We start from the raw sequence: 26,532 nt of genomic DNA, 5'->3' as shown, positions 1-26,532 counted from the left end.
ATGACATTTGACCTCTATAGATGTTACAAGGTACAAAGGTACAATTGGTACTCAGCCATGGGCATCCAATAAAAATAAGACATAGGTGGCTGTATTAGAATATAGAAAAAGGAGAGAGAGTAAGAGAAGTAAATGTTAGCAAGAGCCACATGAATGTTCTAGACATTTTGGTTTATAAAAACAAAACACCAGCACAGCACCACATACTCTATAAATGCATGTATAAATGAGATGACTTTTGTGCCTGAGTGCTGATTCACTGTAAAGGGCTCCATGTCTATTGACTATAATGCTATTAGCAATGACGGCTGAACTGAGCTATTCACACATTTTCTTACCTGATTTTCTTTGTGGCCATCTCCAGGTAACAAATTTTGTCAAGGAAAATTTAATTAGCTCTAACAGGAATTTTGACCTTATTATCCTGATAAATTAGTATCTACAACTGCAAAACTAAGTACCACACAAATTATCTGACATTGTAGAACATTTTGGATTCAAAACAAACCAGTAAAATTCTATCTACCCTTACTTAGAAATTTTCAACTGAAATTCATATTCACAAAACAAACTGATCCTTAATACTATTTAAAAGTCAAATGCTCTTGCTGTTTTAATATGCCCACATGGCTCATCCAAGTGAACATATGACAGATGCTACACATCTTTCCCACATCAGACTGAAGAAAGAGAGAGCAGGAGACAGGAAAGAACAGGACCCCAATGTGACAAAATGCTAAAACCAAGCTATAAATTATCTTCTGGTCACTCTCAGCTGTATTTTGAAAAATCTGACACAAAGGTAGGACCTCCCCTTCCTTTGGAGAGATATAGAGTATTATAGAAAAGCATCTCCTAACTAGCAAAGGACTGCTGTCCCATCAATCACACAACTTCCCCAGCAAGAGAAACACTGCTGGGTGGGTTCTAAAAACAATGCCTGGGTCTTCACATTCTGATGGGAGGGAACAGTGAAGACCAGCTTCCTGGGCTCTAAACTATGCCAGACTGCCCTGCTAATCCTCCCCAAATCCCACAATGCAGGGGTGGGGGTGGGGGACAGAATTGAAAACCCCAAACTGAATCAAGGGCAACAGCTCTAGGTTACAGAAGGGCCTAATATTCCTGTTTGCAGAGGAGATGGTGGAGATGGGGAAACACATACACAAAAGCCTTTAAAAACAATATAAAAATGCATTTTATTCCTGATCCTTCGATGTGCTAACCAACATCTGCCCCCAATCATTTGCCAGCCCTGGGTGCATGGAAGGCATGGAGTAGCAGGCATTTTCACACAGTGAGGCTGGAAGAGATGCTACTAGAGTGTAAATTACTAATTAGCTCAAAAGAAGACAAAGAGAGAAAATACCTGTCACAGAATGGTGTTTACAACTTGACATATAATAAAAACAACCCTGAACATTTCAGAAGAGTGAAATTTCCAGACTTCTATTAATATGTGAATGGAAAAGGAACAGTATTATAGTCTTTAAAAACTGCCCATGTCTCAGAAACAATAACGCATGACTAGAAACAATGCTTTCCAAATAATTTGTAATTTTCTCGTCCTTATGAAAGGGAAGTGTTTTTAATTATTACAATCAGCTTTAATAAGGAGCTATATTTCATAGCTTGATAATAGCTTAAACAGGGGGAGAAAAGGAAAAGCAGCCCACAAGTATTGTATTTTACATTTGTCAGAATACTGCTAATATTCCTTTTGCTTAAATTGGACAAGCCTTTCTGTAGATCACAACTTTATCAAATAGATAGGCTATCATTTTAATTAGGATTTGTAGATGACTGGAGGTGGGTCAGTTAATTTCCTTATATGACATCAATCAAAAAGACTCAAAAATTTAGATTTTGAAGGCAGGCATGGAATGTTAAGATATTTTTATTGATCCTCTCCTTATCCATACTACCTCATCAAATACTACTATTTAGTAACCCTAATCAACATACTTAAAGCAATACATTTTGCACTTTGTTCTTTTCTAGCTCTTTGAAGCTACATAATGATCCCCTAAATACATTATTTTACCTAAATATTTTTTGGTAGTAGTATTGAGGGGCTCTGTGGCTCCTGTTTCTGAAACAATAATCACCCATTCATCATCAATAGCTCATATGGCCTAAGGACACACCATGCCTGGTGCTAGAAAGATTGTCAATAGAGGGGTACAACACAATTTGTTACTGATGGGAGAGGCCAACATATCTGTCATTCACAGGTGAAAGAATCTTTCTTTTTTTTCAGAATGTACTGAAAACAACAGACTACACAATCATAAAATCCACACTAAACCCAATCTTGACATGCCTTTGTTTTAAGTGCTTGATAAATCAAACACACACCAAACTTTCCAATATATAGTACTCAAAAAACATTCTTACTCCATTTGCACTTTCTCCAATTTTATTTGTTTAAAAGTCCTTACACAGAGAAAAATGATAAAATGAATGGGGCAAAATCACAAGTGGTAGTTTTGAGTAAAGGTATTCAGAAGTTCTTTGTATCATTTTTCCATAAGTAATAAAATTAAACTGTAATAAAATTAAGTCATTAAAAAAATAGAGTATCAACAACAGAAGCTCCCTTTCACAGGGTTGTTTCTGGTTTCAAACCACTCACATACTTAGCTAATATGACCACTCAGTAGTTCTTAGTGATTTTTAAAAATGAGTAGATTGATTTACTTAACCAAATTAAAGCATGAATAAATGTACTTAGTAGATTACATACACAGGCATACAGAAAGAGAATATAGGAAAAATTTTTTAAAAAAATTTTTTTTTAAGTTACCGAAAGGCTGGGGTTGTGGCTTAGAGGTAGGCAGCTCATCTACCATGTGTGAGGCCCTGGGTTTGATCCTTAGCACCACATAAAAATAAAATAAAGGTATTGTGTCCAACTACAACTAAAATAAAAATATTAAAAAAAATTTATCAAAAAAAAAAAAGCAAAAGAGAGATAGAGAATATAGCCAAAAAAAAAAAAACAGGATCTAAAAAGATTTTGCTTATGTATATCTGCACTTAAATCTAAGCTCCATTTTTCCTCAAACAGCAATAGTCTTTCCACTGCAAACCAATTACAGCGTATAAGTGCAGGGCCTATTATAGCTAAAAAAGTAGGCAGAAAATACGCAATGCAGTAGGCATTTTAAAACTGATTTGGGGTTGTTTGATTTTATTTTATGTTATTTCATTTCATTCTGGACTTTGATGTCATCTATGCATTATACACAGTTCTCATGGTATTTGTCACAGGTTCCCTACTTAGAAAGTTTAAAAACAGAACCACCTTAATAATTTAAGGACTGGCAAAAAAAAGACCCATTAAGAGGTGAACAAAACCAGCACTGTTAAACCTGGAGAAGAGATGGCAAAGGATGACCACAAGTCAAGTGGCAGTAATACTGGAGCACAGACTCTGCCAGTAAAAAGCCAAGGTTGGAATCCCATCCTCACTTCTTGGTAGAATTCTATCTTTTGAACTAAAATAAAAATTAAGTGATGAAGGTATAGCTCAATGTTAAAGGGCATGCTCAGCATGTGTGAGGCCTTGGGTTCAATGCCCAGTGCCAAAAATTAAATAAAGAATAAATGTACCATTAGGCTAATATTTGAGCAAAAAATAATAATAATAATAATCTGTTTGTACTAACAGATTTTCAACTACTGAACAAGTAGCTACAGGGAAGTCTTAGGTTAATAACCTTGGGCAAGTCATTAACTCTCAAAGATCCTCTGCTTCATCACACATAAAATGAGAACAGTAATAGTAGCTAACTCAAAGGATTGCTGTGAGGAATAAATGAATTACAACTTGCAAAGCACTTACAACAGGGTCTGGCACTAAAGCATTATGCATGTGTTAGCTATTATTATGAAGTTCAAGAAGAGTTAAAGAGCTAAAGTAATATAGTAAGCAGCCATTTTTAATTAAAAATTGAGAAAGGAGCAAAAGGAAATAAATACAAATATATTATTAACTGTGTGTTGCTTAGACAGAAGATAGACCCTCCTGATAGAAAAAAAAAATGACTAAAACCCAGAAGAAATTATCTACAAAGGTTGTCACATTACCACTGAAGATTTATAAGAAAATAGGATAAATTTTCATCTACCTGGGATGATTTAAGTGGGATATTGACTGAAGTTGCAGGATAAACTAGAGGTCCTTTCAAGGTCTCTTCCCATCCAAAGACTCTATGATTAATCAGAAAAACATTTACTTATGTACAACCTACTCAGACAAATATAAATCTAATAGTTTTTTTCTTAGAAAATAAGATTATAACCAAAATTAAGTTGAGTAGAATTCTACTTGATGAACAAAGAAAATACAGATTAAATTTATCACTGGTACCCTTATTGATTAATAGTTATTATCTGAATTAAAAGATCATCCATTCTCAGCTTGAGAAATATCAAATGAAAAATAACCATTCACAATAATAATCAGTGGTTTAGCATACCATGGTATCACACAGAAACAAAGGTAAGACACAAATGAACTCTTTCCTTTACTTGATCTTATAGTTTATATTTTATTTTTTTACCACTATCAAATGTCTCAGATAATTTATGTAAAGAAATCAAGTTTAAAATAATTACTTTATAAAAATGGCAATACCATATATAGTACCACACACTAAAACCAGCCCAAACACATCTACAAAGAAAGGAATATGCACACACACCTCACACAGGTGCCTTCTATCAAACTTATTATTCATCTTGAAAGTTAACATATTCAGACTAATTCTCTCAAAACTTAGCAGCAAAAATAGTAGTTTTTTAGAATCCCATTAAATTGCTAAGTCAATCTACTTACCTTGAACAGTTGCTTAATAGAATCCAGAAAACAAACCATGAACTAAGTACCATGCCACTAACACAGTTAAGAGCTAAATCCAGAGTTAAGATTCTAAGTTTTTCCTATATATTAATAACCAGTGTTTCTGATAGTCACAAATCAAAACCTACTCTTTGCTAACTCTCACAAATGCCACAAACCTAATTTGTGCTATTTAGACACAAAACAGTAGTAATCCAAAATTTACACAATTTTGAAATAAGACTCCCCGGCCCACCCCCAGTGCTTGGGATCAAATCCAGGGTCTCTACCACTAAGCTAGATCTCCAGCCCCTACACAACTCTGGAGAAAAATCATCTTTGGGTATCTGAATGTACACTAATGAAATAATCCCAAATAAGATTCTCTAGAACAGTTTGCATTTTTCCAATGTACATTATATACCTTGGCACCATCAAATGCAAAGTTACTTATATTCTGAGTTAAACATAAAAGCTTCAAATCATTTAAGCAAAATACTATAACCCAAATTTGTCCCAAATTTCTTATCTTCCTCTTAATTTCCAAAAGTGTCTTACAAGTCAAAACTTCTAGAAAATCAGGCAGTGGAGCTATCCAAGGCATCAGTTTGTAGTATTATCTTGCAGAGATTTTTTTTGTATAAAAATTACTCATAAATTCATTGTTTAACATAAAAGATAATTCCACTACTCTAAAATCCTCCACAACTCTGCAATTCTCCTTTCCTTTCATTTAGTGAAACCAGTGTACCAGAGTATGAAATGTCTCACACAGAGCTAAAGGCAGCTTAGGCACTCAATGCCCTCAAAGCCCTGGTTTAAATCTCCTTCCCAGTAAACTTCCTAGGTTGATTATCTGCCTCTCTATGAAATGATTTCTCAATATTCTCCAGTCACTGAAAACAAGCAGAAACCAGATTGATTACTGGAAAACAAAAAGATTCTCATGTTTCTCTATTCCAACAATAGTGCATTCTCCAGTGAAAACGGAAATGCTGGCGATAAAGCACCCTGCCCAGCACTTGTCAGGTACAACATTGCTACAACACCAAAACTATCACATTTCACAGGCACATTGTAAATAAACACAACCTATCCTCCCATTATCACAGCATTAGTGAAATGCAAAGATTTTCTGTATCCAAAGTTGACACTTTATCCTTCACACAAGAAGAAAATCAAATCAAAATGGGTCTCATCTTTTTCAAAGTGGACCTGAAAGTTGAATTAAAAGCAATGAAAGGTGGAAGTGGATTCAAAATTCCTTTAAGAGAGAAAGAGGTTTCTGGAATTTCCTACTTTTAAGGACAAAAGGACTCACACTTTCAACACACACTTCTCAATACAGAATTCCTTTCCTGCACCCCCTACCTTTAGCCCTTTTCAGTTTTTATCTCTAGGTCCCCTTTCACTCACCATGGTTTCTCCTCTTCTGCACCCAAGGGCCCCTACACTGGATCCTTCACCACAGAATTTGTGCCCTGACCCTAGCAGACCTTCTGAAGCATCTCCCGGGTCCAGATACATTCAATTCCCTCCCATCGCAATCTACCCCCGTTGTACATCCATCTACACTCCCCCAGCTTCGTTTAACCCGGTTCTCTTTCCTTAATCCCTATTCTATTCTTTAAATCCTGGGGCCCATCTCTTTCTTACTGCTCTCACCGTCTGCTTTTAGTCCTGTCTCTTCACCGCATTGTTTTTACCTTGGATCTTGCTGAACCTCTTCAATTAACACAATTCCTCGGCTATCCTGTCCCGGATCACCATCACTTCTTAAACCCTTACTCTAGTCTCCTTTCAGTTTTTCTGGTCCTTTGGAATTGCCCTATAAACGCCCATCTCTCATCTTTCCTTTCACCCTTCTAGTGGGCTTATTCCCGACTCCACCTGGTTCTAGTCCAGGGTATGATTAGCTGCCCCTCGCTTTCCAGAATTCACACCCATCTCCCACCGACTAACCTTACCTTTCTTAGAACGCGCCAGTCATTCCCACCCCACCGTGGGTCCTAGCCCTTCAGCTCATCTCGCTCTGCACTAGTTCACACCCTTGTCACGTCTGGCTCTTATTCACTCTCTCTCTCCCATACTCCCAACTATTACCCCAGCTCTGCCCCTCCTTGTCTTCCACTTCCAACTCTTACCCCTGGACCCCTCACCCCAATACCACCCCCTCAAAGCCTTCCCCTTCAGACTCCCGATCTTGCTCCTAACCTCAGAATCCCTCTTGCCAGCCCTGGTCTCCTAACCTCATTCCCGGTCCGGCTTCCTCAACGCCCACCCTGGCTTTTGCCTCCTTCCTACCTCCTTGCCTGGCTTTTTTCACTCCTCCTCTCCCTGGCTTCTAACCCTTTCTCCTCTTAATCTTCCTCATCTCATTCTCAGCCCGGTCGCCCCGGCCGCCCCCGAACCTTGCTTCACCTCTCCCCTTCAGGCTTTTAACCCAAACCCAGTGGTCGCCCACCCCGCCAAAATAAAGCGCCCGCGCGCCCCGGCTCCAGCTCTCGCCTCCCACCGGCCCCCGCCCCGGGCGCCCCCGGACCGCCGGCGCCGCTGTCCCGCCCCCTGTCGCCGCTCCTCCCGCCCGCGAGGCGCACGCCGCCTTTGTCGCCCCTCACCCGGTGTGTGAGGATTTTGCTTCTTTAAGGGGGAGGGCTAGTGTGCCGGAGACTGCTGTCCCCGCCTCCGAGTCCCAGAGTGGGCTCCCTGACTGTCGCGGCCTCCACGGCCCCCGTCCCCCACCCCCTGGAGCTACCCCCTTTGCTGCCTCCCCACCTCCTCCGCCCCCTCCCCGGCCCCCCTCTATTTACCGCCATCATCAGCACGCGCGAGCTGTCACCAGGGCGCGAGACAACCGAACTCGGCCCCGCCCCCTGTCCGCCCATTGGCCCGCCCGCCGGAGCCCCGCCCCTGAGCCCCGCAATGCGCCAACGGCGCAGCATTGGGCCGCGACCCAGGCACCGGCACCCTCTCTGCAGGTTCCTGCCGGCGGCGTAAAGTTTAGGGTCAGCCACAAACGCGCGGCCGACAAGCCTGGCGTAAGGGGCGGCGGCGTAGAAGAGCGCTGTGAATCGCCGGTCGAAGTTTGGTTGAAGCACAGGAGGGTAAATAAGAAGGTTTCCAGACAAAGAGACTCTTAAAGGTACAGAGTCTACTGTCCGTCCCTCCTCCTTAAAGGGCCAGAGATTCTCCCAAGCCCTTCTCCGCCCCCTTCTCCCCAGCCTTGCATCCCGGGGAACAGTAAAGGAATTTTACGTAGAGTTAGTTCCCCATACTCTTTTCGGCTGCCCTTTAACATCTCTTCCCCACTGCAGAGGCAAAGCCTTTCTTTATATCCAGTCTTTGCGTTTTTTGTTTTGTTATCTTTTAACTGTGCCCTTCCTAAAGAAGCAGCAGCCTGCGAACCGTGGGGTTTCCGGAGGCAGCTTTTGCAAAAGTTACTATTGGTTCCCAGACGAGCGAGCACGTGTCTTTGACTTTTGCCACTGATGACCCAGGCGGGATTCAGCTGTTTTACGGAAATACCCCCAAGGAAGACGCCCGCCAACCTGAACACCCTGGTAGAAATTAAGCAGATCCAGATAGAGATAGTTGTGGCCCTGCTGGGCGCGATGACTCACGCCTGTAATCCTAGCTTAGGGAGGCTGAAGCAGGAGGATCGCAAGTTCAAGGCCATTCTAAGCAATTCTGTAAGGCCCTAAGCAACTTAGCGAGACCCTGTTTCAAAATTTAAAAAAAAAAAAAAAGTTAAAAAAGCTGGGTTTGTGGCTCGGTGTTTAGGCGCCCCTGGGTTCAATCCCCAGTACAAAAACGTGGCGGGAGTGGAGGGGCGTTGCGGCTTTATGGACTTAGGAATGGGGATGGAGACCATGGGAAAAGAGCGGTCAGTTCTATAAAAGGCGCCCTTCCTGCGCAGTCTCCTGGGCACATTGTCCTGACATAATTTACCCGGGCGGGGCGGGGAGGGGATGAAGTGGTGTCACATAAAATGAGACCAACAGTGTTACAATACCCAAGACAGGGCTAAGGCAGCAAAGACTTACTAGAAAGGCAAGTACACATTATTAGCCACAGTGGTTCAAGGTTTCACATCTATAAATATGACACGGAAGCGAAAAAACTGAAAAGGAAAAGAAAAAAAAGAAGGGAAAACTACAATATCTGAAACCAAGTGCAGCTAACTGAAAGGATTTTCAAAGGTGAGTAAACTCGGGCATTTTGAAGAGGTTTGTCAGTTGAGGATGTGAAATGGTTTGGTTTGGTGGGTGTTTGTCATGTGATTCAAAAGCTCAGAATCACAAGGTAGCACTTCTTTTATTGTCTACTGCCTTTTAACACTTATCTTTAAGGAATTCCTACGTTATAACTTCTTCATCGTGTTTTCTCCTGACTTCCTCGATCCAAGAAAACTCTTAGAGAAGATTTTCACTCAGTATGTTAGTTCCCTAACAAGATACTTTTTTGAAATAATTTGGGACCACTTTTAACTTCTGATGGAAGGAGTACTCTCACAATAGCATTTTGGGGGAACACGGTCTTCAGGGCTGTGAGCATGCAGTAGATCACTGGGTCTAAAGCTGGCCTGGTAAACACAAGGGATCCCTGAGATCCTTTTAGTGGGTCCCTGAGATCAAAACTATTTTCATAATAGTAAGAAGTATAGGCCTTTTTCCCTGGGATGACCCTGGCATTGATAATACACAGAAGTAACAATGGGTAAAAATCCTGCTGCCTAGAGGATCCCAAGTTCCAGGCCTCAGAAACTTGGCAAGGCCCTGTCTTTAAAAAAAAAAAAAAAAAAAAAAGGACTGCTCTGGGTGAGCACCCCTGATGAGTTCAATCTCCAGTGCTGAGGGAAAAAAAAAGGGGGGGGGGGGCTTACAGATTAAACTATTCATTTAACTATTTAGTTATTCACTGGGTATTTGACAGACATTTTCTTCTAGATAAAGCTAAGACTAATAACAGTGTCTGCAATAATAAAACTCAAGATTTCAAGCAAAATTTAGGAATTTTTAATATATATGTTTTAGTTGTAGATGGACATAATATCTTTATTTTATTTATACGTAATGCTGAGGATCAAGCCCAGTGCCTCACATGTACCAGGCAAGCACTCTACCACTGAGCTACAACCCCAGCCCCAAATTTAGGATTTTTTAAAACTCAAATCTGCAACCATAAGTTTGATAGCTTCCCAAGACTTTCCTAATAAGACAGGTAGTGATGTTAATGATTGTGATTTTTGACACTGCTTAAAGAAATGTGTCAACATTTAGATCTGCAGTTTTCCCCAAATGACCTACATATGATGCTAAGAAATCACACATAAGTAAAAAATCCATTCAAAGTGTAAATTTAACCAATGAATATTAATAGAGAAGGAAAAGCTTGATTTTACATTGCAACTACGCTTTAGCAGATGTAGTATCAAAGAATTTCTGAAAAAAATTATTAATTTATACCTCCCTTTTCTCAAATATACATTTGTGTGAGGTCATTTTCTTCATATTCTTCAACCAAAACAGATAAGAGAATCCACCTATCTTCTAGCATGCCACACATTCACAACAGATTTTCAAAAATATAGAATAATAAACTCTTCATTAAAGTTTGGACAAATAGTAAAGTTTCATTAAAAATATATTAACGAGATGGATTTGTTGATACCTTTAAATGATAAACATTTTAATTTTTTATATGTTTTTAATAAGGTAAACATTAATAGATATAACCTACATAAACAACACCTTTTAAGAACATTAAGAAGCCTGAGACTGATAAGTTTGAGAATCATAAATTAGATGGCAGATATAATAGAAAGAAGCTACTTTAATTCAAATCTGAAAGCACTATTTGGGATACCTGACAAAAAGTTTTAATGGAGGGGCTGGGGATGTGGCTCAAGCGGTAGCGCGCTCGCCTGGCATGCGTGCGGCCCGGGTTCGATCCTCAGCACCACATACCAACAAAGATGTTGTGTCCGCTGAGAACTAAAAAATAAATATTAAAAAAAATTCTCTCTCTCTCTCTCTCTCTCTCTCTCTCTCTCTCTCTCTTTCTCTCTCTCTCTCCTCTCTCACTCTCTCTTTATAAAAAAAAAAAAAAGAGTTTTAATGGAGCTTCAGAGTTAATGAGGAATCAGAATCATGAATGCTAGACTTTCTTTAAAGACACAACTGGTTAACAACATAATCATAATACACATGGCACTGAAAAGACAGGCAGAACTAAGCTTAAGCACTGAAAATATAGTTATTTTTATCCTACATTTTTTTTAAGCCCAGCCTGTTTTCCTGCAGGATATAGAACAAGTAAGACCTCATCACTATGAATAACTATTAAAAACATATTTCCAAGCCAGTGGTGCACACCTGTAAGGCCAGTGACTCAGGAGGCTGAAGAAGGAGGATCATAAATTTGAGGCCAGCCTCATCAATTTAGTGAAAAACTCAACAACTTAGTGAGACCTTTCTTAAAATAAAAAGAGACTAGGGATGAGCTCAGTGGTAAAGCACTCCTGGTTTAATCCCTGGAACAACAAAAAAAGACCATATTCCAGAGACAGTCTAAACAACTGCTTGATCTAATTACAAAAAATACACCTACAACAAATACTTTCTCTGGACATTCATTCTGTATTTCAAAAGCACTGTTTGTGTTAAGGGCAAATTATACCCAGCAATGACCCCATAATCTCCCACCTTAAACATCCCAACCAAACACAAACATCAGCAGCAGCATTGAGAAGACAATTCCCCAAAACTGAAGATACACATGATTCTATGTCTGACATCCACAGAGCTGAAAACCTGCAGTTTCCTTAAGAACCTGTTTAGCCAGGTACAGTGGCACCAGCCAGTAGTCTTAGACTGAGGACTAGGCTAGAGATTGAGGCCAGAGGATGGCTTGAGCCTCAGGGATCAAGGCCAGCCTGGGCAACATAGTGAGATCCTGTCTTTAAAAAATGTGCTTAGCAAAAAAAAGGGAAGGCAAAAAAAAAAAAAAAGTGCTTAGCATACACAAGGCCCTGGGTTTGATCCACAACACAAACAAAAAAGAACCCCAGCTTTAGTGTCATAGTCCTCTGTATTCCAACAAGAACTAATAAATGACCTCAGTAAACATAATCTATTCACCACCACCTGGGAGGGAAAAGACAAATATGTTTTGTTCTGTCTCAGAATAAAAGAGAAAAGAATTAAATACACAGGGAAAGGATTTCCCTAGACAAGGCCAACCCCAGGTAGCCTGACTTCTGGGAGGCTTGGTGTAAGGAAGATTTGAGCATTGTAACAAGTGACTTGGGAGTGCTCTACACAATGGCAGAAACTCACCTCGGGGGAAGCCCAACCCCAAAAGTGAGGGCACACAGGCCAAAGATACCAAACCCTCAGGAGAGGCCTCAATTTGTAATACAACAGGTCAAAGCCATTCATGCAACAGTGACTGGGGACTATAGCCCCCAGACCCAGCCTCCACAGATGTGGAGAGGGGGCTTTTGGCAAGAAAAAAGCATTGGTGGGTGTTAGAGGTATGGGCTTAGAGGGAGAGAGACCAAACGACCACCTGCCTGGTTCAACATCTACTATGACTGATCTTGAAATGTCCGGCCCCATGGCCTATTACATACTGTACTTGTATTTTAAGAGTCTCAACTTTTGACACCTGAAACACATGCTTGAGGGAACTTTTTAACTACTTTCCTGCTCTCCGGGATTTAAAGAACAAAACTTCACTAACTGCCTCCCCAGAAGCCTCAGGACACTGGATCAAGGTAGATCTGGTGCCAAGGAGGAATGGTCAGCCTCTAGGTAATTCTGTCAGCAGAAAAGAAACTCCAATAAATGATCATGAGGAGAAGGGAGATGTGATTGCTTGGCACTCAAATATCAGAGGAAAGCCAGCAGGAGGCAGTGTGGGGACAGGAGTTGAGAATCATCAGGATGAGAGAACAAGAAAGCAACAGCCAGAGCAGGAACCATCAATGGATGGAGGAAACAAGCTAGACAGAGTCAGAATAAATAAGAGGCTTCCCTCCCAGCATGTGCCTCTGCCACTATAGATTTTGCCACTGCCGTGTATCATCTGTACTAGAACTTAATAGATCATTTATTTATTCATTTGTTTTTTGTAGTGTTGGCAATTGAGCATAGGATGTCAGGCATACTAAGCAAGTGCTGTACCACTAAGCTATAGCCCCAGACTTCTTTAAAAACTTTAAAAATTTATTTTCAGATAGCCTCACTAACTTGCCAGAGCTGGCCTCAAAGTTGGGATCTTCCTGCCTTGGCCACCCAAGTATCTGGGATTACAGGCGTGCACCACCACAGACGAGAGATCCCTTTAAAAACACTTACCCAAATCCTAAAAAATAAAGTGGTAGTTATAATTTTCTCTTCATATACATTAGAATAAGACATAAGTCCTAGTATAAAATATTTCCCACATTCCACCTAAAATCACCTAGCATCCCAAGAGGCACAGACGGCACACTTTGGCACATGCTGGAAGCCAGGAGTCCTGAGCCTGAAGTTTGATCCTGACGCCACCTTCATGTCTCTGCATGGCCTCTAGGGGAGCCACAGCCTCCCCACACTAAGGTAAGGGAGAACAAACAAGTTGAGCTGAAAAGCTGCCCTGCTCAGCTCTGACAGTCAAAGATGGCAGATTTCCATGCAGCTCTGGCAGAAGCACTCACAAAGGTGACATGTTGACAAGACTAAGTTTCCTAGTTCTTTTAGGGGTCATACTCAGGAAATGGTTAAAGTAAAGCAGAGGAAAGAGGGGTGCGAAGATAATCTAGTGTAGAAGGAAGACGTCAGATTTGAACTCCCAAATATGGCATCTCCCTTTACTTTCATTTATAAAGTGGGGATAATTATGTGTTTTCCTCCATAAAATTTATCAAAATAGTCTCAAACTTTCATCCAACCTAACCTTTCAAAAATTGAACACTGGCAAGTACATTCTAAATTAATCTAAAAGCCCCATCCATATTTGCAAATATAGATTGACATCTGGGCGCTTCCTACAACTCACAAATTCAGTATTGATGACTTTGTTCGTGGAGTCATATTTGTTATGATATTTAAGAAATATATTGCATTACCTGCTTATTTTAGTGGTGAATTTCCTTTCACTGATACAAAAGACAAAGATGGACACAAGTGTCCAGTGGCAGTTCTTAAAGCTTGATCTGGTATTCACAGGACTTAAAGCTGGTCAAGTGTGTGCTCAACAACAAGGGGAAAAAACACAACAGTAGAATGTTAGATCTGTAAAAGCCAAAACTAGGCAGTGTAAGTATAAGAAGGGATTTTATTCTATTTTTTAGCTTCAGGGAACCAAGCCCCTTCTTATACAGCATGTGTAGGGTCCACATTTCTCACACTCAACTTCTGTATTCTCAGGAACACATGCATTCAAAATCCTGCCTGTACATTGTCTCATTTCATATGAGAGTTGAGGCAGCTACATTTCTAGCTTCACAGCACATGTACATTTCTAGCTACATTTCTAGCTTCACAGCACCTGTTTCCTACTTCTTTCTCCTTACAGTTGCCAGTGATTTTCCCCTCCCATCTCTCCAGTGAACATTAGGAGAGAGAATGAGAAAACCTGAGGTGTTCATTAGCCTTTGGCCCCTCTATGTTGGCTGGGAAAGTCTTTCTCAGTAGAGCTGGGCCTGGGGGGACAGGAAGTGGATGAGAGGTAAGTAGAAGGCAGTCAACACATGAGTCTCCTCAATAGCAAACATGGCTCCCAAGGTAACCCAGATCCAGACAAAAGCAAATATAAACCAGAAAGCCAAAAACATAAAATCTATACATTTTATTGCATGTAAATTATACCTAAAACATACCTTAAAATTTTAAAAGCAAAAAAAAAATAAATGGGGACAACAACAAAAACAGGAAGTGAATACAAAAAAATATAAATGACAACCCTATAGCTAGATAGCTGAACTGAGCTTCCTTTCAGTCAAAACTACAGGGAAACAGGACTGGTAACCTGACTCCTATTGTGGAAATATACCATAGAAAAAGTTTTTCTTTAGTGCCTTCAGGGAGGGACAGTATCCTTGTAACAACCTATACTGCATATATTAACAGTTTTCCTAAGACCAGATCTATGTATGTATCACAAAGTAGCCTGGTTGAGCTTTTTTTTTTTTTTTTCCTATGATACTAGAAATCAAACCCAGAGGTACTTTATCACTAAGCTACTATCCTAGTCCTTTTTTATTTTTTAAGACAGAGTTTCACTATATCACCCAGGCTAACCTCAAACTTGCAATCTTCCTGCCTCAGCCTCTCAAGCTGCCAAGATACTAGGCGTGTGTCAGCATGCCCAGCCTGGCTGAATATTTCTCTAGCAGGAGTCGGGTAGGCAAGCAGTTTAAGTCAAATGAGCAGCTTGGGGCTGAAATGAGGCAAGGACAAAGACTTCAGGGAACCGTGAAGCATGCTGCAAATATCATGGTCAATACTAACCTCTGAGTGCTAGAGAGGTGCACAGCTAACTTCCAATAAACCCCGAGAGGCTATGGGATCAGTCATTATTCCAATCCAACTCATAAGGCAGATGCCTTTGTTACAGGGCGTAATAATCAAGAAATAGCTGCCAAGAGCATTCCTGACATGTTCATTGAGCTTCACGTAGCAGAAACCACTAAACGGGCCCCATCATCCCTATCCCCTTCACCTTTTAGTCACAGAACCCTCTGAGCTGTAACTGGGCCATGACTGCCCAGATAAAAGGCTCTATATCCTAGCAGCCCTTTTAGCAAAGTGTAGCCACAGTGATCTGAGCAATTCCAGACCATAACCTTTAAAAAAGAAACTGCTTTTCTCTTCATCCTTCCCCATCCTTCCAGTGGACATGGGGCCAGTGAGTTTGCTTAAGGATAATATTCTGGGTGTGGCTGAAAAATAAGACATAAGAAAACAAGAGTTCCTGGTGACTTTGTAGAGTTAGATCTGCCCAACCACCTGATTATCTCTGAAACTATTAGATAATACAAAAATAGGATTCTATCTCGTAAGAACCCATCCTTCTGGTTCTGCACAGTAGTGAATTCTGTTGCATCATGTAATCCACAATGGAAGGGAAAGATGTAAGAGGAGAGTTCAAAGAACCCAGGCAATGCCCTAGGAAAGCCATGTCACAAGTCACTTCCATGAACAGGTCAAAAAACGAGAGCCATCCTACCAGCTGTGCTGTCCCTCCACTAGAGCAGAGGGGAGGGGGTTTCAGGACAGCACAGCCCAACATGAAGCACAACATAGCCACTTGGGCCCCGGTCAAATCCTCAACAGCTGAAGGTACACATTGTTTTTCCCTCCAACACTAGGCAGGGACACCCTGTCCTACCTTTTCCCCTATAGCAGGAAAGGTCCAAACTTCTCCATTCTTCATAATTACCATTCTTGAGGACAGAACAAATCCAGCAAGGCGTTGGGTAAGGCAGCTGTTGAGGGCTGCATATGGGGGTCAAGGGAGGGGCGTCCAGAGCCCCAGACAAAAGCCACAGCTGGGAACCAGAGGGAGAGAAGCTTCCATGTCTGCCCTGGGTTTCTAGGGTCCAGATCCTTGAGAATACAGCCCTTGCTCCTGCTGTGCAGTACACATGGTGACAACTCAGCCAGCAATAGCCAGTCACTAACGAATTCCTGCCACCGGCACCTGCTGCTGCTTGCGGATCTTGTTGAAGAGTTCCATGTACTGGACCATGGTATCTGCGGGGCCATAGACCACATCATGTCTGTTTCCAAACACTGCAGGAGCCCCTGGCGTGTGGCTGCCTAGAAAGCTCTGGAGGAACTCGAGGAGCAGGTTCCAGCAGTCACTAGCCACCACACAGGGGCCATATTCCACCTGGGATGAAAAGAGCAGAGTGAGGATGAGTGGGGGCAAGGACAAGGTCTGCTTCCCTCATGCCTCCTGTTCCCTCCTACCATCTTCACCAACCCTAAGCCAAGGGCACAACTTCTAGCACAGTACTGTCCACTCACCCCAAACAAGGGCTTCTACGCACTCAGCAGCATTCCCATTAGGAGTTACTCACATTCTCATTCTGGAGTTGTGAGAACCCACAGCCCTGCCCACAAGCAGGGAATATTTTAATTATCTCAGGTTTGTGAAGTCCCTGCTATGTTAAGTGATGATTCAAGGAAATCTCAGGAAAATTCTGAGACAACATAGAAAAAAAATGTGGGGGGACAGGAAGTGGATGAGAGGTAAGTAGAAGGCAGTCAACACATGAGTCTCCTCAATAGCAAACATGGCTCCCAAGGTAACCCAGGCCCAGCTCTACTGAGAAAGACTTTCCCAGCCAACATAGAGGGGCCAAAGGCTAATAAACACCTCAGGTTTTCTCATTCTCTCTCCTAATGTTCACTGGAGAGATGGGAGGGGAAAATCACTGGCAACTGTAAGGAGAAAGAAGTAAGGAAACAGGTGGATGTACATGTGCTGTGAAGCTAGAAATGTGGAGGATAACCAGTCTCGTGCGTCTCAGCAAGTCAAAGTCTGTCACAAACTGAGCAGGGTGGAGAAATCTTGGCCCTAAAAGTTCCTAAGCAGAAACTACCACTCCAGGGGCTTTTTCTGCACCTGGGATGATGCCTAGACTCACCTGACCCCAGATCTGGACATATTCAGTCCCTACTTACAAGCTGCTCCTCCAGGCAGCATCATGACCACAGTAGGCAGGGTTCTCACTAGCTTGAGTTCCCAAAGTACATGGTGCCTTTTAGATGGCATTTCTTAAGTCTATTTTCAAAAACAGCTTGTATATTTAGCCTTGCTCTCTTAAAATGATAGTTTTGAAAGACAGGCCCAGTAAGCTTGTTTTTTTAAAATCTCATACAGCACTGGGCACACGGTAAGTTGTGGACTTTCACTGTTCCCAGAGCCAGCTATCGCCACACTTTCTCTTTGCCATTTCTAATATTTTGGCTCAAAAATGAAATCATGGGGCTAGGGTTGTGGCTAGGTGGCAGAGCGCTTGCCTCGCACATGTGACACACCGAGTTTGATCCTCAGCACCACATAAAAAGTAAATAAATAAACAAAATAAAGACCAATTGTATCCATATATAACTTTAAAAAAAGAATTAGAAGAAGTCATCTCACAAATGTACCTTTTTCTACCATGAAAAAAACAGACAGGGGGCTAGAATTGTGGCTCAGTGGTAGAGTGCTTGCCTAGCATACACAAGGCACAGGGTTCGATCCTCAGCACCACATAAATGTAAAAGAAAGATATTGTGTCCACCCAAAACTTAAGAATAAATATATTTAAAAAAAAAACAGAATGCCAAAAGGAAAGGTACATTTTTACTTCAAGACTTTGGAGTCTTTTCTCAAAGCATACTAAGGAGAGGTGTGTGTACGCATGTGATTGAGGCCCACATCCCAAAAGTTGTTCTGAATGTTACACTGGTCTGTCCCAGTCCTTCATGAGAGAGGTGTTGCTCTCTCCACATCAAAACTCGATTGCCAGGGCCAGGTTGTGGCTCAGTGGTAGAGCGCTCACCTAGCACATGCGAGGCGCTGGGTTCAACCCTCAGCACCACATAAAAATAAATAAAACAAATGTATTGTGTCCAATTACAACTAAAAAAATATTTTTTAAAAAAAGGTTTTAAAAAAAAGCTTACCTGCCTCCCTCAACCATTCCTTTCCTTCTCTAGAAAGTCAGCCTGTCCATGGCAACCTGCTATCAGGTCCCCTCTTGCCCCTGTGAGAGTTCTGTTCAGTTCTTCACACTTGAACAAATCCTACTGCTGAGGGCCATAGCCCAGTAGGAATGACACATGGCATTTTTGGTTGAAAGGTGATGCCAGCTAGCCATTGAGATGATAATGATTATGTTAAGATGTGCATTCAATTGGATATTAGAACCCTGCTGTCTGACTCCACCTGCTACTTTGGAGCTCTCCCAGGGACTCCCGGAGAGTTCCCATTGGTTGGGGAAGTGCAGTAGGAGGGAGGATTTCCTGTTGGTGTGGTGTGTCCCCGGGAGAAGGGGAGAAGGGGAGAAGGCCGGCGTGCAAGGTGTTCTCGGGAGTTTTGGAAATAAAGTTTGTTCCTGCTTGAGTGGCTCGTGATTTTTGCCCAGCCAGACTGCGGCATCCTACACCTGAATTTTTAAAAAAGTCGGCCTGTCTAAGCTTACTATTTGCTGTAAAGCTGCTTTTCACTTCCTCTCTGGGCTAGCAATTAAATGAATGATTGAAGAAAGGATAAGAGGCCAGGTGTGGTGCCTATGATCCCAGTGACAAAGGAAGTAGAAGCAGGAGGATACCAAGTCCAAGGCCAGCCTAGGCAATTTAATGAGACCTTGTCTCAAAAAATTAAAAAAAACTCAATAGTAGAGCACCACTGGTTCAATCCCCAGGACTGCAGCAGGCACTGGAGCCTGTTCGAATTGAGCAAGGCTGGGTTACTTTGAGAGCCTTTTGCTAAGCAGCACCCCCAGTACCTCCTGCTTCTAGTTCCCCAAGGTCTTACCTCCACAGAGATGCCCCGGGCACTGGGCCCCATTGTGACCGTGCCCACCTTCACCAGGAAGTCACAGTACTGGTAACGGGTGCCCCGGGTCTCAATCTTGCTGGCCTTGGCACTCTGGAAAAAACCCTTGAGCTTCACCATGAGCACATCAAAGTTGGTGTCAGCAATAAGGCAAGGGCCATTCTCAAAGAGGGCAAAACAGCTCAGTGGATACTCGGAGTTGTGCATCACATACATCAGCTTCCCGGCCTGACCTGTAAGAGACAGACATCCTACTCATCATCAGGACTTGCACTGGCACACCCCAGCATGGTCAGGTACATGGGAAAAGGCCAGACAGCAATCTGGCGCTACTCTGGCAGTCTGAGACGGGAAGGGAGTTCCCTGACAGATTTTTCCATAGAGGGAAGCAGAGGAACAAAAGGCCAGGCACCATGGGCTACAGCCCACCCCTTTCTACAGAAGAGAGTAAGGGACACAAAGGGAGCTCTGGGAGTGTTAATAGTTTAAATGTTAAGGTGCATGGTGAGCTCACAGATGGATGCTTAATTATGGTGACTAATTCAGCAGAAACTTCACACAATCTTTTGTATATTATGATTACACTATATAATAAGCAAAATAAACAACATTGAGGAATGTCAAATGAAGCAACTACTCATTTCTTCTGTCCCTTAACTACCTTGACTTTTTCCCCCTTTGACATCAAGAAAATAGGTCCAAAGAAACAGGAAAAAGAAGTGAGTACAAGGCTGGAAAGGTAGCCCAGAGACAAGCTGTGATCAGTCTTGCCTGCCATGCCTCAAGAACCTGGGACTTCATCCTGAAGGCAAGGGTGAGCCCTTAGAGAATTTTAAGAAGTCTAGCTAACTTAGGAAGCAAGCATCCCATTATAGCATAGAGAATTCAGGGTCTGGGCTCAGAAGATCTAGTTTAAAACCCTAGCTCATCCCTTCTAGTCTCTGAGAAATGAGTTTTCTGTCTCTTTTTTTTTGGTCCTGGGGATTGAACTCAGGGACACTCAACCACTGAGCCATATTCCTAGCCCTATTTTGTATTTTATTTTAGAAACGGGGTCTCACTGAGTTGCTTAGTGCCTCGCTTTTGCTGAGGCTGGCTTTGAACTCGTGATCCTTCTTCCGCCTCAGCCTCCTTAGCCGCTAGTACTACAAGCGTGAGCCACTACAACTGGCAAGTTTTCTTTTTAAATGAATTTCTTAGGTTTGCTGCAAGGAGGGAAAACTACATTTATTTGGTTAAGTAGAAAATGGAGGAAGGCAAAAAGGGGAAGGCAAGATTCCTCTTTAATACACCATAAGAGTTAATGGACACACTGAGTAGAGGACTTAGCCCCTGACTTTCAAGAAGCTGACAATCTCACAAGGAAGACAGGTAGAAAATTATAAAAAGAAGATTGAAGACAACAAAATAAAACAAAAGGATAATCTGGCTTTTGGAAGGGAGGAATAACTTTAGGAAGAGATCAAAGTGGGAAAGAGCCCCCCAACACACACACACACACACACACACACACACACACACTCTTTAAAGAAGGATTTGAAGTGTTTTAAATGAAAAAAGCATGAGATTCTGCCCCAAAGAGCATGAAGAGGACATGTTAGACAAGGATTAGAGTGCAGCAATGGAAAGGGAGAAGATGGCAGGCAGGCCAAGGAGAACAGGGGCCAGTGTGACTTCCCTGTACTACATAGGCCTCCACTCTACTGCCACCTCCTGAGCACAGCAGGCTCTGCAGAGAACCTCCACCCCATATTCCTCCTGCCCACTAGCTGCCAATTCACACAGTTTTAAAACCATTCAAAACATCTTAACTAGGCAGCTGGAGATGTAACTCAGTGGCAGAGTGCTGGCCACCCCTGCAGAAGGCCCTTGGATTCCATCCCCAGCACAGCAAAAAATACCCTCTATAGAAAAGCCATCCAAAGCTGCTCTTCTTATTCTCTTCTCATGAACTCACTGTAATTACACATTTAATTCATACTAAATGAGTCTACACGTGTTGTTACTGTCTTAGAAATATTTTTAAAGCATCTAAGGAGGCTGGGCGCAGCGGTGCACACCTATAATCCCAGCAGCTCAAGAAGGCTGAGGCAGGAGGATCACAAATTCAATGCCTTCCCCCAACAGATGAGTCCTGCTCTAACAGGTTTGCCTGTTCTTCAAAGAATGCGGTACACAGACTACCCTGCAGCCTTATTTCTCTCATGGACACGATTCCCAAGCCATCATGCTGCCTTAGAACTCAAGTAACACAACACCAAATCTTCCTGCTGCTTTTTCTAATGGATACAATACGCAGACCACCCCATGTCCTTATCCCTCCAAAGCCACATGGGCCATCCGGCTGCCATTTTTCTCCAAAGGACTCTTTCCTGCCTCCTTTTGCTCTGGCCCTGGCCTTGGCCTTTTCCTGCCCCCACTGTGACTGGGCATAATCTCGGCCACACACACAGGTGTGCAGAGGCCTGCAGCAGCACGTGCTGGACCACGTGTCATTCCTCCACCCACCTGGTCTTCCCTGTGCCGCCCTGGGCTGTGCCCTCTCCTCTGCCAGCCACCCCATAGGAAGCTGGCATTGGTCACACTGGTTCTCTGGGGGTCCATAGAGGGCTCCCTGGGGCTCAGCTTTTATTCCTCTGCTTTTCCCGCCTTTGGAGGTTTTGTTCCTTTTATTTACCCTGTAAATTAATGTTCGTTGAGCAACCATAGGGGTCAGCACTGTGTTGGATGCTGAGGGCCCTGCGTGGGAGGCTGAGTCCTTCCTGCAGGATGTCTTCCTCCTGCTGGGAAACAGACACTCACTGTGCTGTGGCCTGCTACTCCTGCCCTGCTCCCTGCTGTGTCCTCTGTGCCCACAGCTTCTGAGATACCTCACCCCCATCCCATCTGTGTCCCTCACCCAGAGCCTGGGGTGGGGGCAGAACCCTGGAGGGAGAGAGAGACGCTCCCCTTGCCACACTGGAGAAGCTGGTGGTTTTGGGGGGTTTTCCCAGGTGCAAACTGCAGGCAAGAGGCTGAGGCCTCTGGACCTTGGGTAGCAGCCTCACAGGCAAAGTGGGGGACCTCTTCTCACTGACTGGAGCCCAGGGAAAGAAGGGACTGCTTCCTCATCACGGTGCCATTCTGAAGACAGTGCAGACACCTCTTGGCTCGTCTCTGGCCAGCCCCTGGCCTGCAGTAGAGTAGAGCTTCACATGTTCTGGTCCTCCTGATACCATTTCTCCTTACCTTGGGAATGGAAGACGCGAGGATTTCTAATTTAAATGTGGGACTCTGTAAACTGGGGGTGTTTATTTGGGAAAATGACCAAGGCATTTATTTGGGAAAAATAAATGCCTTGGTCAAAAGCCAATCAATCAATCAATCAACCAATCAATGAAAGGTATTGTGTCCATCTACAACTAAAAAAAATAAAATAAAATACTTAAAAAATGTTTTTAAAAAAAAGGCTAGGAATATTAACTCAGTGGTAGAATGTGCCTGAGTTCAATCCTCAGTACCATAAAATAAATAAATAATATTAAATTTTTAAAAAATTTTGTAGTCATAGATGGACAGAATGCCTATATTTTATTTGTTTATTTTTATGTGGTGCTAAGGATCAAACAAAGTGCCTCACACATGTTAGGCAAATGCTCTGCCACTGAGTGACAGCCGCAGCCCCAATAAAATTAAATTTTAAAAAGGGTTAGGGATATAGTTCAGTATAGAACACTTGCCTAACATGCTGGAAGCCCTAATTACAAACCCCACGACTGAAAAAGAGAAGAAGCCAGTTTCCACCCACCAAGCACTTCCATCTCACTAACCTTGGCTGCCAAGGGTAGAGGCGGCAGTGTGGTAAGTCTCACAGTCCACACAAAATGTTCCTTGCTTCTCTGCCCCAAGCGTCTCCAATTTTCGGGTGAGAAGCTCCACTGTCTGCTGCACACTCTTGCCCTCAGCCACAGGCATCTGGGACACACTGGAAAAAAGAGTAACAAGTCATCAGCATCCAGAGATGCACTGGCTGAGCCATTCTCCCACCAAAGGACAGCTGAGCAGGAATAAGTGTTACCTTAAAGTAAACCTATGTTGACCACACCTTAGAGATGAGGAAACAGAGGCCCAGAGTCCCTCATAACTCATCTAAGAATAGAGCACAGGTCTCAGGACTCACGCCAGCATTTCCCAAGCATGGCTTGTGTGCCCATGTTTATGTGAAGATTCTAAATGACACACAAACTGAGCATTCAACAACACTAACTCACACAAAGAGAAAGGAAATCCCTTACAACTCTTTCAATTCCAACTATACAAAAGAGAAATTGAAGTTTTAGGTGAGCATACTTCTACCAACTCTGAATTGGAGCTGCCTAGTCCTGCAGCCACAAGTCACAAGCAGCTGGCAGACAGTGTGCTGATAAAGAAAACTGCTGGGATCATGGAAAGTTCCCTCTGACAGTCCTGGGAACAAAAAGAAAGCATGTCTTGGGTTTATAATTTTGGGGAGTGAGAAGCAATGGTATTTACAGAATTTAATCAAAACAATGACCAAAAAATGTTACTTCCAAATTTCTTCCTGTGGTGTGGCTTTCAGTGATAGGTAACATCTGCCCAGCACCAACTATGTTCCAAGCAGTGTCCAAAGGCTTTCAGTGACTTAACTCTTTGAATCCTCCCAACAGCCCTATGAAAGGTACTGCCCTTTTTTTTTTTTTGGGGGGGGGGGGCTACTGAGGAATTTACCACTAAGCAATATCCCCAATCCTTTCTCAATGTTTTTCTATTTTGAGACATAATCTTGCTAAACTGCCAAGGCTAGACTCAGACTTGTGATCCTCCTGCTTCAGTATCTTCAGTTGTTGGGATTACCAGGTGTGTACCACTGCACCTGAGAAAGATGCTGTCATTTATCAATTTATTATAAATGAGAAAACTAAAGTACAAAGAAATTAATAACTTGTATAAAGTCACTCAGTTAATGCAGATGTAGCCAAGATTCAAAGCCAGGAAACCTAGCCAGGCACTGTGGTGCATGCCTGACAGGAGAATCCCATGTTTGAGGCCAGCTTCAGTAATTTAGCAAGACCCTGTTTCAAAAGCCAAGCATCCTGACTCCATGTCCATGTTCTCAGTCACTAGACTAGACTGCCTGTCTAGGGATGTGGTTGCCTGTTAAAATATTTTTAAGGAAAAGAGTCCAATTTCTTTTAATATTAGTAAATAATAGTACAAAGCTGGATGTACTGATGCATACCTATAATCCCAGCAAGAGGCCAAAGCAGAAGGATTACAGTTTGAGGCCAACCTGGGAAATTCAGCAAGACCCTCCCTCAAATATTTTTAAATGTGTATGTATACATATATATGTATATATATGTGTGTGTGTGTATGTTTGTATCTATATAGAGAGAGAGAGATACAAACATATATATGTTGTATTTCGACACAATACCTTTATTTTATTTATTTTTATGTTGTGCTTAGGATCAAACCAGTGCCTTGCACATGCTAGACAAGCACTCTCCACTTTTCCACAACCCCAGCCCCCATACCTCAAATGTTTAAAACGGTTGGGGATATATAGCTCAGTGGTAGACTTCAATGCCCATAAAAACATACATAAATAAATGATAGTACAAGTAGTACTTAGCTACATAACAATTATAAAGTCACACATGATTGAATTCTGGGAGACTACATTACCTTAATATCAACTCAATGAATCTATTAAGGTAGAGTCCAACTGTTACTAAAAATTGTCACTACTGTGTCAGAAATAGTACTGAGAAGCAATGCTGATGACCTGACTTATTTTGAAATATAAGAGGATCCTTAAATTGATGATGCAAGGAACAGAAATTCTGGGACTCCAAAAAGTTTGAAGGGTAGAGCCAACAGAAAGAGAGCCCTTTCCCTGAGATTCCAAGCCTCTGCACTGTGGCCTTCCCATTTCCACCCCTCACACACTTCCTTACATGAGAGGACAGGGAGGAGGATTGTGATATTAACTGTGAGGAGAAAAAAAAAAAAAATCAGTGGCAATCACTGAGAAATCTATTAGAGCCTGGGCCACCATAAAGAAAAGCATTTCCCACAGGCACACTTTCAAAGAAAAAGTCTAAAGCCCTGACTTCAAATATCCTGGCTTCCAGGGCTAACTGGAAAGATATTCAGCCTAACAAGATTTTAAAAAATAAATAAATAAAAGCGGGGGTGGGGGAGAAGGAGAAGTCCTCTGAGACCTTGCACTTGGGACTAACGCCCATAAGAGCATTGAACCCATACCTTTCCTGCCACCTGGCCTTTTCCAACTGAGATAACATGTTAGAGACAAAGAGTCCAACGAATCTAGATCAACCATGTAATTAATACTGTAGGAAACAAGTCCTGAATAGGTGAAATGCCTGGAATCCCGATCTCCTAATTGCCAATGGCTTCTTTTTTTCTCTCTAGACCCAAGATCTTAAAATGGCCAAGTCAAAATCGGCTGATCTAACTGTATTTGCTGATTCTACGGAGGTGCAAAAAATAAAAAATGCTGTCCCCCTCCAAGCGTTGTCTGCAGTTGAGTCCTAGTCCGGAAATCCTATTTCCAACCCTGAAAGCCCATTCCTGACAGTACTAAGGCCTAATGTGTAGAAACAGGTACCAAGAAAAAGGAGAGAAGGTACATAACCTCTGCCCTGCCACCTGCCAGGATGAAGGGAGCATCACTGAAGAAACAAAGCCGGAGAACCCGCGACCCTTTCAGTGTCCTCTTTATTCACACCACTCGAGGGCAGCTTGCGCAGCTCCCGGGAGTCGGCGGACCTTGGTCCAGAACCTTCTCCCCGGTTACTCCAGGCTCTTCAGGACCCCTAGCCTCGCCCCACAAAAGCCCTGGTAGTCCTACCAAGTCACTCCCATGGCGGCGGGCCAGGAGGTGCCACGATCAAACAGTATAGCGGAGAGCTCTGTTGCCGTCCACAAGAACTGAAGGACCAACGCAAGCTGCGGTCGCGGAAGGGGCTCCGGAAATACGTAAAAACCCGGCGCCGAGGCGACACGTCCACAGGCAAGGGGAGGTGTCTGAGCACTCCCTCGATGACGTTTTCAGTGACGTCATTCGCCCGGCTCCCGCCCCCACGCTTGCAGCACCGGAAATTCCCCTTTGGCAGGAC

General features: G+C 42.7%; 2 protein-coding genes across 3 annotated transcripts in view; both read right to left on the bottom strand.

Annotated features, from left to right (window-relative positions):
- The window catches only part of Usp49 (ubiquitin specific peptidase 49), an 84,242-nt gene extending 76,561 nt beyond the window's left edge, over positions 1-7,681 (bottom strand). The window contains exons 1-2 of the mRNA XM_026383547.2: positions 7,657-7,681; positions 4,134-4,215 (exon numbers count right to left, since the gene is read on the bottom strand). The gene's annotated coding sequence lies outside the window, so the exon portion shown is untranslated. The remainder of the gene's footprint in view (positions 1-4,133; positions 4,216-7,656) is intronic.
- Positions 7,682-14,713: 7,032 nt separating this feature from the next.
- On the bottom strand, positions 14,714-26,374 carry Med20 (mediator complex subunit 20). Of its 2 annotated transcripts, XM_026383549.2 has the most exons (4): positions 26,265-26,374; positions 23,197-23,351; positions 19,367-19,620; positions 14,714-16,726 (listed from the first exon to the last, which is right to left on the bottom strand). In XM_026383549.2, exons 1-4 carry the CDS (start codon positions 26,276-26,278, stop codon positions 16,511-16,513), a joined length of 639 nt encoding a protein of 212 aa, XP_026239334.1. In that variant the 5' UTR covers positions 26,279-26,374; the 3' UTR covers positions 14,714-16,510. The 2 variants fall into 2 exon arrangements, with proteins under 2 accessions (XP_026239334.1, XP_026239335.1); XM_026383550.2 differs by lacking the exons at positions 23,197-23,351; positions 26,265-26,374 and adding an exon at positions 22,065-22,142.
- Positions 26,375-26,532: the final 158 nt, after the last annotated feature.

The sequence above is a fragment of the Urocitellus parryii genome, chromosome 8, assembly GCF_045843805.1.
Source record: "Urocitellus parryii isolate mUroPar1 chromosome 8, mUroPar1.hap1, whole genome shotgun sequence".
Lineage (NCBI taxonomy): Eukaryota > Metazoa > Chordata > Mammalia > Rodentia > Sciuridae > Urocitellus > Urocitellus parryii.
This window is presented reverse-complemented; position numbering and strand designations above follow the sequence as displayed.

Bases quoted from the DNA above. Each gene is read 5' to 3' on its own strand.
- Med20 (XM_026383549.2), bottom strand. The intron at 19,621-23,196 runs GTTAGTGAGATG...TGTCTCTTACAG, and splicing joins CTCTACCCTTGGCAGCCAAG to GTCAGGCCGGGAAGCTGATG. The intron at 16,727-19,366 runs GTAAGACCTTGG...TTTTCATCCCAG, and splicing joins CCCGGGGCATCTCTGTGGAG to GTGGAATATGGCCCCTGTGT.